We start from the raw sequence: 17,468 nt of genomic DNA, 5'->3' as shown, positions 1-17,468 counted from the left end.
CAATGATAGAATTGAGATTCAAATAGTGACGGGTTGCTAGCCCATCGCCTAAAAGGAGAATCCCGAATTTATAAGCCTATCCCTTAGTCGCCTTTTACGACATCCATGGGAACGAGATGGAGAGGTCCTATTTTTTTTATTGGTGCCGAGAACCACACGGCACGTTTTTTAAAAATTTGTCTATTAATTACATAGTTATTTCTAGTTCCTCTTTAATTTTATTTAGCTGTAAGTACCACAGTATTAGCGACACGTAATACATATTTCCATATGTATTACGTGTATACAATCCATATTTTTCAACAATATTTACCGCTTCTATAGTCTTTTATTTTTGAGTATTCTATAAACATGTCCCGCCATGGCACGACTCAATGGGACAAGTGGGATAGACCGAATTGCTAGTGTGGCCAAACTTTCTTATATTGTAAGGACTCTCAGCGTTATATTTGCGCTCCGGAAGTATTGTTAGGGCTTCACTTGCCCCGGCCCCGGCGATTTGTCGTCCCCCGGGTCAATAATCGATTCACATTTCTGTTGACGGGTTTGCCCAAAATCGCAATTTGATGACTTGCGATGCGAGAATCGACTTTATTTATTAAATACTTGAAATAACTTACAGGGTGTTTAACTGTTTGTATCTTATCCAATATTATGGATAGAAAAGTGACTAAGTTTAAGCAAGGCAAATACGGCAAACAACAGATTGACAGAAGAGATTTGATAAAGGTTTCTTTTTAATACAAAATTTTGTTTTATTGTATAATAAAATTAATTAATTGGCATAGTATGGTATGTATTGTTTCATGTTTAATGTAAGCGATACTAGCTTAGTATTTAATTTTTCCCAAATATTTGTATGTTGCTATGACAAGTTTTTACTTCGCCCGTAAACCTCGAAGCCTTCACCGCCTCCATGAAAAATAGATCAACAATTTGCAACCTATATCACTACGGCTCAATCCCTATTGATGTATGCCCTAGAAAGCGTAGGCGTGTCCTAGGCACGCCTCTTTTTATAGCGTCCTAGCCCCGGAATTATAGTGTAAGAACTTTAGTAATAAAGCTTAGTTAAAACGGAATCCTTTCTCATCACATATTGTATAATGATACAGTTTATTATCGTTGAAGTTAATTTTTTTCGACATTCTTAAAGTCTTTAAGATTAGGTATGTCAAAAAAGTTTTTTTCTTTTACATTTACATTACATTAGCTGTTGATCTACTTGTCTTTCTGGGTAAATGTTATGGTCAATCAAGGGAATTGGAAAATTGGATCTCGGCAAGGCGTTAGGAACTTTAATAAGCTTTCAAAAATTTAAAACTGAAATTGTTTTACTCAAGTTGCTCAAGAAGAGTACCTGTGAGCTTTTTCTTTATTGGCTACTTGTTTTATATTATCTAGGTTCCATTATTTAGGTCGTTATGATAAAAAGTCTGACATAAACAATGTTATTATCTTCATATGCACTCATCTCCAGTGCAGGCAGGGCATAACACTAAGGGCAGTGTCCTAATTGTTCTTACAATGTTTTTTTAAAACTTCTTAATTATTTTATGATCTTATCAGACAGATTCTCTGTAGCTTGTATGAAAAAGCTTCGCCAGTTATCCATAGGAATACTAAAAGTGGTTTTGTAGCAAACATCTCACAATCATTGCTTCTTCAACAAACTTCACTTAATAGTATAATGAATCAGTTCTGTCTGTACCTAAATTAAATATTTGCCCAAAACAGGTTATATTGACCTAAATTTCACACCGACTAGTTATGTTAATGAAGCGATAATAAATAATTATGACAAATGCTTGTAATCCTTACAGTATTAAAAAATCATGTCTGGGAAACTATAGGTATACTTCTCAGACACCGTTAATTACGGAAGGACATTGAATTCAATTCAAAATATTTATTGCATATCATAAAGTATATCAGTTGAATTACAGTTACAAGTTGGTACAATATAAACCCTGTTGGGCATCGCAATTTTATAATAATATGGATCGGTGCGCAGGTTTATATCTATATAAACCTATATATATGTAGGTTTATATACATTAATTCATTGATGTTTCGCAATCAGTATGGAATAGGTACTTAGCTGACGTTGGGGTGGCTCCTGCGTCAATACGACCTGTATCAAACATGAATATTTTGACCATTAAGATTCCTACAGGTATTTACTTACTGTGGATAAGAGTGAAATTGTTGTTCGCTACTTATGTGATTCATATGTTTATAGGTTTGCTACGAATTCAGCAAATTGTAGGGCAATTCCGTTACCGTGCCTAATATTTGTTAGAATATACGTCGATCATGTTGCCAAGTCACGTCTTGGGGAAAACAATTTCGCGAGGCGTCGCCGGGTCGATCCGGTACAATGTGCGAGTTATCGGATACATAGTTAATACTGCTTTTGTATCGGCATCTGAGTAATAAAGTTAATCCAGGTCTCGTGTAGTAATATCTGGCGGGGTGGCCGCGGCATGAGGGAAGGAAACCGGCCGGCGTTGGCCACCTGTTATCCGCGCGGTGGCGCGCGCGTGCCCCCCCTCGCCCCCCCGCTGCGCCCCTCCGCGGGCTCGGGTCGGGCACCCTCGCCGCTGTGCGCGCGCTGCACCCGTCCCACCACTCATTCGTTCCGCGACGCGTCGTCTCGCCGGCCGGCTTCCGCTATATTCACCCGGGCTCATTCTCATAGCGTCCGTTAACCGCAACGCAACTCAACCGACTTAGACATGACGGAAAGCACAGACACGCCCGCGGCCGCAGCGCCTGAAAAGACCCCGACTGAAAACGGCACCACTGAGACCCCGCCGGAGGAAACCCCAGAGAAGGCAACCGAGGAGAAGGAAAAGGAAGCGGTTCCACCGCCCAAAGAGATGCGCGCGGTGGTCCTTACAGGCTACGGCGGACTGAAGACTGTAAAAATCCTGAAGAAGCCTGAGCCTACTGTTGGTGAAGGCGAAGTGCTCATTCGTGTCAAAGCTTGGTAAGTTAATATTGTACTAACTTAAAATAATCTACCCCCATTTTTTTGTAATTTCACGAAGTTGTGCGCAATTTTATCAACCGTTAACATTTAATTACACAATCAAAATTTAATTAACGACAATGTTACTAGGAAAGATCTCCCTGGTGAATGGTGAGTGAACGCGACTTCACATTTTGCGTGTAGGGTGTACCTAATTTACTCATGTCATGGACTTATCCCGTTTCGCTCGGCGGGTTTCGTCTGCCTCATTAACATCTGCCGCCCGCACCTCTGATGCACCCGAGCCCCGAATGATTGAAAATTTTTGCACGCACATGCATCCACTGCCGGTGTGACACGCCCTGTAAAGGATTTACACTACGGCTGCCGACGCAGCTGCATTGCAAAGACGCCTGATTCTCTCGTTTATTGTCGTGTTCGATTGCCGATTTCGCCAGATCGTTGTTTATTCAAAGGAATATGGAAAATGTATTATCGGCACTCGGTTAAGTTGCGTTCGCGCACGCATGTGAGCACCGAAGCGCGGAGTTACGCAGCGCTCGATGGCTATAACAAATTGATGTTATTTTGTCATACGAAACCGATGCGAGTCGAGTTCGTGCGAAAGGGAGTTGATCACTGACATTGTTCTTTGTTCGTTTTATCGCTCCAGTGCTTCAGATAATGCGGAGCCGACCCGCGTCAACACATGAGTTATCTGCCACTTTTCTTGTTAACTTAACTACTGCTCGTTGCAGCCGGCTGCAGCCTTAACTGTGAAAGATTTGTTTCGTTACCCTATTATGGTCATAATGACGACGTTCACAAACGGTTCAACGTATTGCTTTATTGCTAAAGTGGTTCCTAATGACGTGAAAATAAAGTACATATGTATGTTTTCTTTGAAAACATATTAGGGTACTAAAAGAACCCGGGATATGTATTCATAATTAATTACATTCACTGCATTGTAAATTTATTTTCTATCTAGCTTATAGAATACTGGAGGAGCATCTAATTACTGTAAATAGTTAATTGTGGTAAAAATAACTATTCTTCTACATAAGTTTCTGACAATAGTAGGTATTTGGCCCTGAAGAATGACGCAAAAAGTGGCTCACAATACCCGTACCGGGATTTTAAAATTGCTGAATCGACATTGTTAAAGTAGTATCTGTCTTTAAAGTCTTCTACTTTGATCTCATTTCAATTGGTTTTATTGCGGCTTGTCATATTTGCAGAAAATGTACGAAATATATTTGAAAACAAAGCAATATAAAATTTTCAGTTATTAAGTTAATGTCGATGAAAGCTATATTATATATATATTGATTAAATGTAAAATTCTGATATTAATTTATATCAATGAGTTATTAAACGGTAATAACAAGCGTTGAAAGGGGAAGGCCAAGACGAACGTATTTGATTAAATCAACACGGTGAAAGGTCAGGTCAACAGTATCTACCCTTACCTCTATTTTTAAGTAGTCAGCTTGTAACTATGAATAGATAAATTAAGATGAAGTACAGTAGTAATAAATAAGCAATTTTCGTGTCAAGTAGAATAAGTAGTCTCTACGTCTACGGGAGAAAGGATGAAGACATGAATGGAAAGTTATCAAAGCTTAGATAAAAAGCATCAGATCGATGCGTTAGTTCTCTTAGATGCAGAGGTAGGCGCATCCCGCTGCGCTAAATATAGCGTGCTTATCGCCAGCTTACTATGTAAATGACCGAGACATACTCCCCAGCTGCCGCGAAAATATGAACCGGCTGGACTCGACCAGTAGGTACTGGTTTGTAAGAGACTGAGCCACGCAAAAACGTGTGAGTTCCGCCCACGTATACCTGCAACTATTTCTATCAGACGGGTAGTTGTAATAATATAATTCTTTGGCATGTGTGGCGTTAAACTTGAAAATCGCAACAGAGAAATGATATGTATAAGTATGGATATAATTGAATTTGTAGTTGATAAACTTAAGATAGGCAAAGATAAACGCGTCATTGATTTAAAATAAAATCGGGTGAATGGTTATGGTGGTTAAAAAAACGGTAGATTTTCGGTGGAAGTGCAAGTGACTATTATGCATTTAACACATGAAATTTATTTCAGTTAGTATAAATCTACGTGCTGCTATATTTGTATGTTACCGAAACTCTAATAGTCTCCTCACGATACAGATCTGTTATAAATTGTCGTAATTGTATCAAGTTCAAGGATAAACCGTTCAGTTTCAACCGCTGTAGATATCATAGGGTTTGTTGACCCACTATTAAATAATCATTATGTAAGGCCGTCCAATGTTTGGAATAATACAAGTCTATCGCGCCCATCACTTAGGCAATGTTATATTATAGTGACCATGAGTTTTTCTTAAACCGGGACAAAACTTGAATTTTTTTTGTCTATAAATTTAATATTATTGATATGAACTCATTACATTTGTAAACTTGTATTAGACCTGAACGATGCCTCTAAATTTATGGCGTGTAGCGCACAACAGTTCTTTGTTTAATAGCCCTATTAATTTAATGATATGGAACAGTTACAGAACGAATCCTTCCATTACCGAAGTGTGGATCAGTTCATCTGAGGTTCATCCGCTTCGCCCTATCATGTTTTTGTTTCGTTGTAGGGTACGGACCAATGAATAAAGCGCCATTATTTTCAATTAGGTCAAGTCTGTGTCGGTATGAGACGTCTTCCGAGAACAATCGGAGTACTCACGCCTTTTATAAGTGGCTTTCTTTTTCCGAGAGTACTTAATTACATGTGGAGATGAGCAGTGGATATGAAATGAGATGGTCGAGAAAGATTTTTCGTGAATAACTTATTTAGGTTATAACTATCATATAAAATTATGTATCCCTTTAAAACAATAATACAGGAGCTATGCAGTTTTTTTAAGGACATAATTAACCTTAGAAAATGTATAATGGTAATAAAATTGTTATAACTTTTAATAGTTTTATATCAGAAAAAATACAGAAATCCATCGCACTTCCGTGACATAATTCGCTCTCATTTCTTGTATCGAAACGTTTGCGTTAATTGCTTACATCCTTTGCTTTGTTGGCGTATCAATTTAAAGCCTAAAAATAGCGCCGCCCCTCGCGCACTGAGACTCGGGTCTATGGTATAAAGTGCAGTATTGTGCATTTTAATGGGCTCCGAAGCCACATAAGATGGGAGAGATGAATTTGTTTATTACCCTCTTCCTTATTGAGAGCGTCTGCATGAGATAGGTCTCTTCCTATGAGTCACTAGAAAGTTATGTTCTTGAGCTAACTTGATTCGAATAACTTGCTTCGTTGGTATACCTGACTGCAACTACATATTGAGTGGGAGAACTCGCCTGCAGTATTGTGCAGTCTTAAGAAGAATATGCAACTTTCTATCTTTATTATAGTGATAATAACATTGGATGTGAAAATCCGATATGCGTTTAGATAAATTATCAATCTATACTTTCTTTTGTATTCTCCGGGTGTAATGCTGCATTATAGCTCAATTGGCTTTCTATTAAATACCCCTATCTCAAATGTGTACCAGCACAATGAGGCTATAAATAAGTAACATTAGTTTCGAATCATTACGGATGAATACTTCACAAAGTGATACTTACACTAGTTTTCGACACACAACCGGAGTTACTATATATACGTTAAATTTTAACGTGTTCAATGTAACAATAACGGAGTCTGCTATTATGTTTTTATAATAATATGTTATCGTTAACATGACCTGTGGGATGCAGTCCATCATCCATCAATCAATCAAGATGGCAGGCTCTCGTGTATTTGAATCTTAAACAATAAAATACCGTGGGTACTTTTGTTTATTTGAATTAAGTAGATTGGATTGTAATCCGATGAAACAATTAGTGTTACAGCTGAGGGCCATGCGTCACGGTGTCGTCCCTGTAAGTTATAGGTAAATAAATGAATCTTTGATGAGTAACCCAAGTTATCGGCGGACGCCGACTCACTTTATATATTGTTTAAAGATTAGCTGAAAATAAATTGTTTCAGTAGACAGTAGCATGCAATTTCTTGACATGCCATTGTTCATATTTGGTTTCTGTAAATAAGACCCCAGTAGTGTAGAAGTTATTTAAATTACTGATAATAATTGACCTTCGTTAAGACGATATAGTTATTTTTATTCTGTATCTACAGTGTTCCGTTTATTGCAATTTTGTTATTTATTCATTAGCGTTATCAAGACCAGCTACCATAACGTGTTGTGGAGAAAGCGATAACATTTACAAATGTATTAGTAAATTGAAATAAAACCTAATTAATCCGATTTTAATGTTCCTTGACAGTTGCAGTGACTGCTCACAATTATATTTATTTACAGTGATTGGAGCGTGTTGCATTTTTGTGGCCTAGGTGCACGTGTGGCGACGGGTTTCTCGTAGGAAGCTGGAACATGTGCCGTTACAGAGTCTATAAAATCCTTCATCAGACGGCAGATGCGGCAGGCGGGTCTCGCCCGGTCCGACTGCCGCCGCCGCCCGCGGGCACATTGTTCGCAAAGTCAATGAACTTACGAAAATGTTTCTTGGCTTATTGTGACCATAATCGAATCAGCTCTCTACTCTATATGGTAGTAAACACGACGCATTCTTTTAACTTTTTTGACAAATAAAAGGAGCATGACAAGCCACAAATCTCAGAGAATGTTCATCGCCAATTTCTGGAAACATGAATATTGTATCTTGCCCTTCACTTAGCGTGCACGTTAACTGGTATTACATTTTATATTGAGACAAGATTATCGTTTTAGTGAGAGACCGGCAACCAACCGAGATCGGTTTTATATTTCTGCGTTCGTGTTATCGTTACATTATGTCGGCTATTGGTTTCTGGATAGCTGGGTAAATTGAATTGGAAAATCCCGTGACTCGATGCTCGCATGAAAAAGGGGTGTGGTTGCGTTAATGCTGGGCGCCGACTAGGTGGTGTGCGTCGAACTCGGGGGGTGAGGGTTGCGAGTGCTCCTGTAATGTCTGGCGGGGGCGGGGGCGCGGGCGCGGCGGGCGCCAGATCAATACGGTGCGTCCCACCACCCGCGCGCCCCCCGCCGGTCGCCTGTCCAATCTCCGCAGGCCCTGCGTCTTTCGACGCCAATGCTTGTTTTTTCACAGCGCCCATTAAACATGCTCTTCGATAAATGAATAAAAGCATGTGCTAGTATTTTTTAGACGGTCGTCTAACGGAAATCTCAGCCGTTTGGTTTTCAACAATATCATACAATATCAATATTTTTTATGCATATGCTCGGGTTACTAATCCAGCTATTTTTGGGTAGACAATGTGACGTACCTGTTGAATGTTTAGTTAGTAATGTGATCGGTTACATTTACCTACAGAAACCCTCGCTTACCAAACTGTGACGCATTCCAGTAAAAATTTCATAGACGTGTAAAAAGAGGGTGCATTATAAATTAAGCTATCTTAAGAGGATTGGATCTGGTGATATCGGGTTAAAGGTATGAGGTTAAGAGTAGGGACTTACACTGTTTCTGTCTAGTTTAGTTCTTGCCTTTGGTGACAATATAAATTTAGATTTATTTGATTAGAGTATTATACCTATTACCGAACTTTTCATTTCAGTTATAATATATTTAACTTCATAAACTAAGGATTTTTTTGTAATAACATTTGTTCATTCGCCCTCGAATATGTCACGCCGCGTGACATTTGTATTTTTGTAATTTATCAAAAGGGTTCGTAGTTGCATATGTGAAATGTCCCGTAAATCATGAACGTGTGGAATTCCTACTTTGCATTTAAATTGCAAACTCTTTATTGTTTCCCTATTCAAAGAAATGTGCACGATAGTAGAATATTTTTTATGAAGCAGACCTGTTGTTTCACAAAGCTACTAAGTGGCTCAAAAAATAATTATTATTATTTTTAAACTTATAATTAGGACGCCACCTCAATTTTTATTCAGTAAATTAAATAAGATGTTATGTCAAAAGTGCAGTTTTTATAAAAAAATATTTAGTTCCAAGTCGATACTCATAGATATTTGATGTACTAATTTTTTGCAAAGACAACAAAAATGTCAGTCCTTTAAAAATAATCTGCTAAATAAATAATTCGAGGAATCAGAAAGAGGGTTGGGGATGGGTGGTTTGTTTTCCAGTTCAAATTTCGAAAATAAGGTTCGTGCGCAGCAATTTACGGTTCCACGGGGATGTGTTTTAACTCGCCTTAATTTAAGGATGGTACCGGCTATCTTACGATTATATTTTTACTTTTACTTTTTGGGATGAAGGCGACATCGTATTTTTACGATTAGTTTGAAACATGTTGCGGATAGTTTTCTGTTCATTTTCGGCGAAAAATAGCTTCTGAATGTTTAGCTTACGGTATTTTTAGTCAAGGCTTGGCATAAACTTATGTGGAAATATTCAATGTGAAGTTACTACACAGCTAAAGAAGGGTAGTTTTACCTACTCTTGATATTACTCTAAATAAAAATACTTAATAAAAACCCCTCACGAGAACAACCATCATGCGTAGATTTTAATTTCACGTCATATTCCACGTAATTTATCTTTTCTCGGGCTTTGTCCTGTGGGAATTTAAAAAATATCTAAATGTGTTAGAATAATTGGGTACAAATTATTTAATTTATTGCAATGACATAAATTACAGTTAAATATAATATATAACTGTTCAATTAAATAGAATAGCAGTGATAATAATTCATATAATGAAACTCGTTCTTCAGATGTTTTTCATCAGGAATACCTACCCACGATGAGTCCATTATAATTATTATGTTTTGCTCAGCGGACGGTTTTATAATTAAAAATAACGAAGAGTTGCTGGAGGCATTAATTGACGATTCAATAAACTCTGGCATCTAGTCATACAATGCAAACATAGTTATTTAAGTGTTTTATTATTGCCACTGATTATGTCAGAAACAGTTGTTATGAACTGAAATAGAAAAATGCCATATCATAATAAGGCAATGTATGGCGATGACATTTTTGGATTTGTTCTAGATGTCCTACAAATTTTTGTAAAATGCTAAATAAGTGTTTGATATCTGTTCTTGAGTTTACAAAATTATTATGCGAGTAAAGTTTTATTTTACTTTAAACAAATATTAATGATTACCAATTTCGCCCGGGCAAAAGCGCCATCAAATTAATCGATACAATTATCGCAAATCCCACAGGATCTATATATATATAGGTTTGACTGGGATGAATTCCGGAATTTATAGAATTTATAGAAGATTAGTGCAGTACACGCGTGAAGAGGTAAAAAACATAGAAACAAACTTCTTTTCGCATTAATAATATTAGTTGGGATTGGGATAGCTCCGTGGTAAAACAATAAAAAGCAAATAAAGCTCTAGTTATACTTGACGGGATTGAAATTAATCTTAAAATCTTTACTTATCAAATTCATATTGATATTTATAAACAGAAGCCAAAATGAATATGCGCAGTATCGAAATAAAAGCACAAGTCTGAGATGTAATTAATAACAACGTCAAGTCATTCCAACTTCGTCACGCTGTACAAGTGGGTGAAAAATGAACACATGGCTTTGTACAGGCAACTAAATATCCAACCAAGCATTTGGTCCTTATCCCGAAGCAATAGTTGCTAAATCGGAATAAGTTTGAGAAGGTTTATGTGCTGCTGACTGAATTGCTCTTTCAAAGTCGTGATCCGCGAATATTACTGGAAGCCACGTACGTGTTTAGGGTTCAAATTGCCGGTGGAGAAACGTAAATCTATATTTAGTTAGGTAGGAAAGGCCACCCTTCATACCGACGATACGCCCTAATATGCCCAAAGTTCCGACACCTTTTTGTCGCGGCCTCTGCCTGTTTGGTATGACGCAGGGACGGGTAAGTTGATAGAATCCTTGGAAATCGGATATAGCAAAAATAAATATTTCTTAAATAAAACCGGTAAGACGTTTTCGTGTAGTTTTTTTTTTTTTTGGGAAACGCCCTAAATAGTTTAGGTTGCCATACATACTTCAGGATGGAAATCAGTTTTTCACATTGGAGCAAATATATACGAAATTTTGGATGTTAGGTTAGGCTCGCGATCGTATTTTTCCTGAACTCAAATTTTTAGTGTCGAATTTAATTTTTTACTTAACAATCTCTTTATTTACAGCGTTTCTTAAATTTAGAACTCTATAGATTAATAGTTTTCATAATGGATTTATATTTTACTACTATTTTACTAGGGATTTTTACTTTTTACTGAAAAATACCATGACGCATGGCACGATAAAACTATTTTTGCTAATAGGAGCGTTTCAAAATTTCATCTCACAAATTTTTATTATATTAATATTAAAATATTCATATTCCTATCGATAAGAGTAAGCAGCCATCACTAATGCATGAGATGTTTCCTTCATGAGAGGAGTGGGTCGGCCGGCATGCCGCGTTTTTTGTCACCCGCATATGTATAGGGGCTACTGTTCTGTTCTAAGTTCCACCACTGTTAAAACACTCTAGTTTCACACCTTTTAAAGGACTTGTCATATGGAACTATGAGACTTAGTTATGAAGTGGACTTTTATTGGCCCATTCTTCGACTGCAATTATACACCTTTTTTTTTACCAAAGTTAGAAAGGGTGCTGGCACTCTTCAGAATTTATTTATTTTAAACTTTTATACTGCGATTAAAAGCTTCAACAACAATTAAACTTTTAATTATAAAAACTCAAAATATATAGGTATAGGCTGAAAGAAAACATCTTACTATATATACATATTCAGCCTTACATGTTATTTTCATTTATCTATAGAGGTAACACTACACACCCTAACCAGAATTTGTATTCGATTAATAAAACCGTAGTGGCCGTCCCTCGCTTCTTATGCAAATTCTGCAAAGTTCGTTACAAGTTAGGGATTACAGTGTTGCCGAAATGGAATTTTCGTTGCTCAAAAACACGATTACTTAAACATCTTTAGAACCACTCCAATTAACCTCGATGTAAGAAGACGTTCGTTACAGAAAAGTTACTTTTTGACTAAATAACGATGTTACCAAAGTTTGTTATAAATTCTTATGTAGGCACATAATACACAAATCTTGTCTTTGATGTTACAATAACACACTGATGAATGTTCGCAAGATGAAAAATCGGAGAAAGTACCGAATCGATAAACACGTAGATATTTTTCATTTCCCATGCGGGTGAAGCCACGGGAAATAGCTTAAGCTTAAGAGTAAGTACTTAAATTATCAAAAGAAATCAACAAGACTAGGTATTAATTTTTTTAGTTATTCAGATATTAGTACCAAAATTAAAAAGTAAACTTCAATTGACAACAAACAAACTTGAAATAACAATTTTACAATAGGTAGGACTTAAATATGCAAAAACTATAACCTCTATAGCCATTTCTATCAATAACTTACAAAAAAAACTAGCTATCTCAATAAAAGGACGACGCGTTGATATCTTTTATACAAACAAATATCATCAAATATCTTAAATTTTCCTCTCTATAGTATGAGTTCTCTCCGTTGTTTAAACTATTTATATCGTCCCTTATTTGTTTTCTTTATCTGTATCCCGATAACAGGCGATGTTTGGAAAGATATGATAAAAATCGAAGAATAATAAAAGCTTGTTCCACGAAAAAGGACGCTTTACACCATAATTTTTGACAGATATTTATGCTATTATGTTAAAGTAAATATTTCTTGTAAGTGTTCCCTTAAGCAAAATTTAGATGATTATATTGCCATCTTGCTGTATTTATTATAGCAATTTTGGACTACAAAAAAAAGAGAGTTAAATTCATCAGATATGCATTTAGTTTTCATCATCTTCTTATTGAAAAGCAAAAAATATAAAACGATTAAGAAATTATTTTACACGCGAGTACGGCAAATGCGATAGATAGGCAATTTGTCTCCACTACATGGTGGCAATTTACTTTCAATAGTGCTTTCATAATAAAGCGATTATTATCAAAAAGAAAAAATCAAACAGAAATTGAAGTTCTGACTACATTCACGTGCATTACCTTCAATATTTTTAAATATCGATTAAGTTGAGTAAGTAATCTATAGATACTAATATTATAAAGCTGAACAGTTTGTTTGTTCGAACGCGCTAATCTCAGGAACTACTGGTTCGAATTAAAAAAATATTTTTGTGTTGAATAGACCATTTATCGAGGCGAAGGCTTTAGGGTATATAACATCACGCTGCTACTATAAGGAGCGAAGAAATAATGGAAAATGTAAAAAAAAAAAAAAACGGGGAAAGTTATTCACCCAGTAAGGCTTTAATGATGCCCAAAATAACTATTCCACGCGGACGGATTCGCGGGCACAGCTAGTTTACTTTATATGAACGAACTGTGACCCAGTTCAATAAAAAAACAAGTGCACTATCAGCAATCGGCATTTAAGATGTTGCTCTTTCCGGTTCGTCAATCGTATTCTTATCTGTGCTTGTGAAAGTATTTATTTATCATCATTTATAATTTAAAAGCTTGATTGCGTTAGTAATTTTTAATTGCATTTTAGGAACAGTACATGTATGTGGCTTATCCTGAACTTATAGATGTCCGAATACCTTATTATCATCCAAACTATGCTTTCTAGCTGTGGTTGGAAAACATGAGATAAAATCAATCTGTTATTTATATTAACTACATCGAAATTAATTGATGAAATTCTTGTACATATCCACGATATTGCCATTAAATATGTATCTGGACCTCGAATTGATTTAACCCTTCGGCAAAAAGAAATAAATAAAATCTCGACGATGACGTGACGTGATGATGACGTAATCCAAATTCCCAAAATTTACTTGATCTTATAAAGTCCATTTACCTCGACTGACTAGGTGCCATCTGTTCGTGAACGAAACGCAATCTCACTTCCTGTACTGCACAATTAACCTAAATGACTTAGTGACACGATCAGCGTTATCACCCGACCTCATCAATACTAATTAATTTTTATTTGGTTTAATTCTACTAACGCTTTATAATAGCTTTTCCGTTTTAATCGTAATGGATTATTAACAAGATCCACAGTTAACACAGAAACTTCCACTTTGAACAACATACATACATACATACATAAAATCACGCCTCTTTCCCGGAGGGGTAGGCAGAGACTACCTCTTTCCACTTGCCACGATCTCTGCATACTTCTTTCGCTTCGTCCACATTCATAACTCTCTTCATACAAGCTCGGCGGTTTCGGGTACTTTTGACCTGACCCTGACTTCGAACAAATTAAAACAAAAGTCGTTTTGCAATTCCATTTAAATTTAATATAGAGTAATTCGATGGACAGATAGAATTGGATTAAAACTATTCACAATGAAAAAGTTCTTCATAGTATCTAGTAAGGAGTTAGGGTAGAAAAACGACTTTGTAGTAATTGAGATTTCCTTAATTGCACATGACAAAAATATTATTTATTAACGATTTAGCGATGCCCAAATTATTGTAGTTCTTATAATAATAACAACGTTATAATCTTAATGTTAAATAGAGTAAACAAATCTCCACGGAGCTTTTATACCTTTCACCTGATCCTAGTTTATGACATCAATCAAACTCGAGTAGCTCAGTGTATATGCATAATGTCAACACCATCATGCCCATGTAATTATACAGTAAGCCGCGGTCACACACTGCGATCCGCTATGGCTCATCACTGGGCAGATAGGAAGCCGATAGTGTGTCATATTGTCCTGGGTGTACCGCTAGCCGGATATTACAGCGTTTTTAGAAAGCACCTGCATTGTTGCTCCCGAACCTATCGGAAGTACGAGGCGGTCGCCTGTAGGGTCCACGTTTAGTTTTGGGAGAGCTACAGCGAATGCTATATCCGCTGGGGAATGTAAACTAGGGTGCTGTTTGCTTTATAAGTATCGTTGTCAGGATTGAGATTGGATTTCATCTAAAATGTTGGTATGGTCTTCTTTACAGTATATTGTAGTAATCAGTAGTTTGTTATTTTTTCTTTGGTTTTCATTAACTTATTGGTTAATTTAAGTGCCTTTTATGCACATAATTTTTGTACTTTCTTTATTTAAACAGATGGATAGATTAACTCTCTATTAAAGAAAAAGAATAACACAGACACAAAGGCGGACTCATTGATATTAATTTAGTTCTTCCTTTTGGATTTTCTTATGTTTCTTAAATACTCAGGGTTGATATCCACGTCATGTGTGGCCTAATTCATGAGTTGTTAATAATGTGGCTTTGTGATGTGACTGTAGTCACGCCACTCGTTTAACATACTGGCACAATTCCTTTCTTCACGCGACATTTTTTTTAGCAAATAGCTTGTTAATGGTAGTTGCTGTTTACTGAATATTAAACATAGAAACACTTTTTATTGTTGTTTCTAAAACAAGATAAGCGACATGTAGTCATGATCATAGTACGCTAAGCATGGAATGATTAACATTTATTCTAATGCTGTGATGCTCACCAGTACAACTTCAATAATCTATCTATAAGTCATGTTTCCTGCGTCCTGTGGCTACGTAAATAGTTATAACACAAATAATATCGTACATTAATACGCGGTTCGTATCAATTGTGAATATAAATGATTCATAATATATTACGCGTACGAGGAAATTCCATTCGGCGTTCGTACTAGCGGAGCATGAGCTAGAACTTAATGAGTATTCCTCGCGCCAGTACTTGTGCTATTATAGTTAACCATCGCTACCATAGATGAGTCATGTGGAATGCTAGCATGCTAATTAAATTCTAACAAATTAATGCCTGTACCACAACTGGCTTTGGTAACTAAGTGAAGTCGACCGACGACGCTACAGCCCTAAATGATAAATTTAAACTCGGCCGTTTGTTCTACGCGTGGCCGTATCACTTTCCCGAAACTAGACAAATGTGACGTTTTATAGTTTCGTTTAAATCACCCTGCATACTTCCCGGTGATACACGATTCCTTTCAACATCTAACTAAAATGGAAAGCTAAAATTGTTGAGTGCTGTAACATAACTTCTAATCATAGAATGTTTCACTTGTGTAAAATTTTTCAAGAACAATTGGTATGTTCCCCTCTTTAAAGACTTGCAGGACATGGGAACGTTTTGTTGACTGGATAAAAATAACTGTCATTAATTTTGTCATGCACTGTTTATTTTCGACACAAAATGAAGTCATACTTGACATATTTCCCCGTTCAGTTTTACTTTATCTTGAGCGAACAAGCGGCTCGTTGATTTCATTCGAGTTTCAAGGCCTTTTCATTAACTTGACGCTTAATTGGACCCAATTAGTACGGATTACGAATATTTCAGAAATTCGTTTCAGAATAGCTCTCTCCTTAAATTACATTGGTATTATTACGGGCTTCCAATAAGCCGGGGCTCCTATTGATATTTAAGGAGTGTTTACGCAAATGCGGAAGCGCTGTCCTAAACAGATAGCTGTAATACCTAATGGCGCGCGTTTACTGAATGTCAACTAAGTTCATTTAATAACTTTTTATTATTGTAGATAAGAACTCTTATTGAAGCAATAGCTCAGACAGATACTTTGACCAGACGGCTTTAACATGAAACAGGACCCGAAGAAACGGAAGGAGAGCTTTAAAGTTATATTGTGGAACACTCTCTGCATTACAATCGTCTTCATACAGGCGCAGTCGTGCTCGAGAATAGATAAAGTTTGCCTCGTAGTTTCTTCAAACCACTTTAAATTGTTTTAGTAGTATAATATTATTTTTTAATGGTTATATATTATCATGTGTAGACTGCTATTTGTCACTTTTTAGATTTATTAAATAATAAAATCTTAAACTGTCTAATCTAAATTTTAATTTAATTTTTAAGCTATACAAAAGCTTAAAAAAACAAACTCGATTACACATTTAAGGTATATTTATCTCTCGTCGAAAGCGAAAGTCCACAGTTATACATTTGAGTGATGTTTATAAGTAAGGTGTACGCCGCACCGTTGATGATTTCGCTGAAACGCACTGGAACGTGACGCTCGGCGACTTGTGCAAGTTCCTTGACGGAGCTCAACGCACGAATTTTTGCGGCGAGTAAACAAACCGTTGCACCATCGTCCCACAAAGCCGCTGTAGCCGAGTATTATTTCTGTCATGTCTGGGTACCATTCAAAAATTTTCATGGAACTTCCGTTGATTTTTATCGAAAGTCTGTCTGATTGCTCACCTCATGGGTGTTTGACCTGTAACTAGGTATTACCCTGCAGGTCGCCTATAGGCGCGTCATGGACGTCGCGACGCCGCGCCGTCGTGACGCGCCACCGTTCCTACCCTGCTGCAATTTTAAATTACCCTGAACTGGGGTGTTCGCTCTTTTAATGGTTCATTTGAAATGTCCAACTAAAATTGTCAATACGAACGTGAGGGTTGCGATTGGCAATACCGAGAATAATTTATTCAAATTCTCTATTACCATTCGTCTTCTGCTATAAAACCGAAAAGTTA

General features: G+C 36.6%; 1 protein-coding gene across 3 annotated transcripts in view; it reads left to right on the top strand.

Annotated features, from left to right (window-relative positions):
* The first annotated feature begins 2,630 nt into the window (after positions 1-2,630).
* The window catches only part of LOC106132781 (synaptic vesicle membrane protein VAT-1 homolog-like), a 34,115-nt gene continuing 19,277 nt past the window's right edge, over positions 2,631-17,468 (top strand). For all 3 annotated transcript variants that reach the window (XM_013332311.2, XM_060949657.1, XM_013332310.2), the window contains exon 1: positions 2,631-2,992. In XM_013332311.2, the coding sequence (XP_013187765.1) occupies positions 2,739-2,992 (254 nt within the window). In that variant the 5' untranslated portion in view covers positions 2,631-2,738. The remainder of the gene's footprint in view (positions 2,993-17,468) is intronic.

The sequence above is a fragment of the Amyelois transitella genome, chromosome 19 (assembly GCF_032362555.1).
Source record: "Amyelois transitella isolate CPQ chromosome 19, ilAmyTran1.1, whole genome shotgun sequence".
NCBI classification, from domain to species: Eukaryota; Metazoa; Arthropoda; class Insecta; order Lepidoptera; family Pyralidae; genus Amyelois; species Amyelois transitella.
The sequence above is the reverse complement of the archived record's forward strand: the minus strand, read 5'-3'. Positions and strand labels throughout refer to the sequence as shown.